The sequence below is a fragment of the Anoplophora glabripennis genome, unplaced genomic scaffold (assembly GCF_000390285.2).
Source record: "Anoplophora glabripennis isolate ALB-LARVAE unplaced genomic scaffold, Agla_2.0 scaffold90, whole genome shotgun sequence".
Classification (NCBI taxonomy): Eukaryota; Metazoa; Arthropoda; class Insecta; order Coleoptera; family Cerambycidae; genus Anoplophora; species Anoplophora glabripennis.
Window position 1 is genome coordinate 519,087 of NW_019416260.1, and position 1,663 is coordinate 520,749.

At 33.7% G+C, this 1,663-nt stretch overlaps 1 protein-coding gene across 1 annotated transcript in view; it reads right to left on the reverse strand.

The window, feature by feature from the left end:
- Positions 1-1,663, reverse strand: part of LOC108917989 (trypsin-1-like) — a 9,109-nt gene that overhangs the window by 2,746 nt on the left and 4,700 nt on the right. The window contains exon 3 of the mRNA XM_018724824.1: positions 534-742. Coding sequence (XP_018580340.1) covers positions 534-742 — 209 coding nt within the window. The remainder of the gene's footprint in view (positions 1-533; positions 743-1,663) is intronic.

The following is a 1,663-nucleotide window of genomic DNA, read 5'->3' on the forward strand; positions in this document are numbered from 1 at the left end:
TATTTGCGGATGAGCCAGAGCAGACACTCCACCATAGGAATTGTAGATTGAAAGTGCCTGTTCGGCACATTTGGACAAATACTGAAACAGACACCGATGTCTGCGCTGGCCCAGTGATTAAAATAACGAACAGACACCGGTGTCTGCCATGACGCTTAATATGTTAAAAGTGTTGATAATATGGAAATTTGCAAGGACATTTTTAAATGTCCTTGGAAATTTGTATCACAAATCAACAATTCGGCACAAAACTGGGGATTTTTATAAAAAGCGCCATCTACGAATTTTTTCCGGTAGCTCCGGAGTCTCAATATCTCCAATGCCTTGTTCTTGAATAATTTTTAGCTCTCTTAGCTACGATTTTCTGATTATGACTTAAAACTAGAGAGCTACCAGACAATATTGTTAATTTTAAAAGTTCAACAATACGTGATATCCTCCTGACAATCTTTCCTGTCGAAGTTTAGCGGCTGTAACGCTGCCGTTATTTTTCCTTAAAACGTGTACAACAAAGATGGATAGTTTCAACTAACCTTCAATGGGCACTATAGGAACATTAACTCTCTGAAGAGTGTTGGGCATCTGCGGTAGGATGATTCCTCCATAAGAACCCCAGCCTGCTGTAAACGCCCTGCCTGCTGGTTCGGAATCCTGTCGGGGAAGCCTCGAAGGTTGTACAACGGAGCTTAGGATCAGAGCAGACGACAGCCTTATGAGTGCGATGTCATGGGGATTGACGCCACTTAAAAACAAGAAGAAAGAAATATTATTTTCACAATAGGTCCGGTTTCAAATGATGTTTGACACATCATCGTCACCATCAGCATCATACATGTTATATGTAGTACAGTCATTGAAGCCGAAACTCAGCTGTAACCTTCGAATTCTTTGAAACTGCATGGATTTCCATGAAAATTTAGAATTAGGCTCATCTTAGGCTCAAGTTCAAAAGTGACATAAGCCCGATTGATGCTTTTTGTTTTTTTAGGGGTAAATACTACCCCTAAGTGAAAAAAATTTTAAAAATTTAGTTTTAAGTATTTTATTGATAAAAATCTTGTCCAAGCACAAAGATTAAATAATGTTCCATGTTCTCGAACATGTTTTATGATATATTTGATCTTTTCTACTACCCCTACGCAAAAAATAATGATAAAAAGTTACTTTTTAAAGATTTGGAATGATTAAATCGTGCAATTAATTAAAATAAAAGTTACCTTATGGCTAATAAAATAATTTTTCCCTTTCCACCCCTAAAAACCACCGCTGTATTGACAAAAATGATAAAAAAATTACTTTTCAAAAGCTTGGAATGCTTTAACGCTGCAATTATTTAAAATAAAAATTCCCTCATTGCTTATGAAAGAATTTGTATCTCATAACACTTCAACCCTTATAAATCACCCTGTGCTAAAAAAAATTATAAAAAATTACGTTTTAAATCTTGGAATGCTATAATTGTGCAATAATTTAAAATAAAAATTCCCTTATATTGTTTATGAAAGAATATTTTACTTTTGCCATTTTCAACTCTTATAAACTACCATTTTACCAATATTAATGTAAAATATTTTTATTATAATCGATTTTTAAATATAATCAATCATAAAAAAAATTGCGACGCTGCATATAAATAATCCCACTAAATTTTTTTACTTATTTT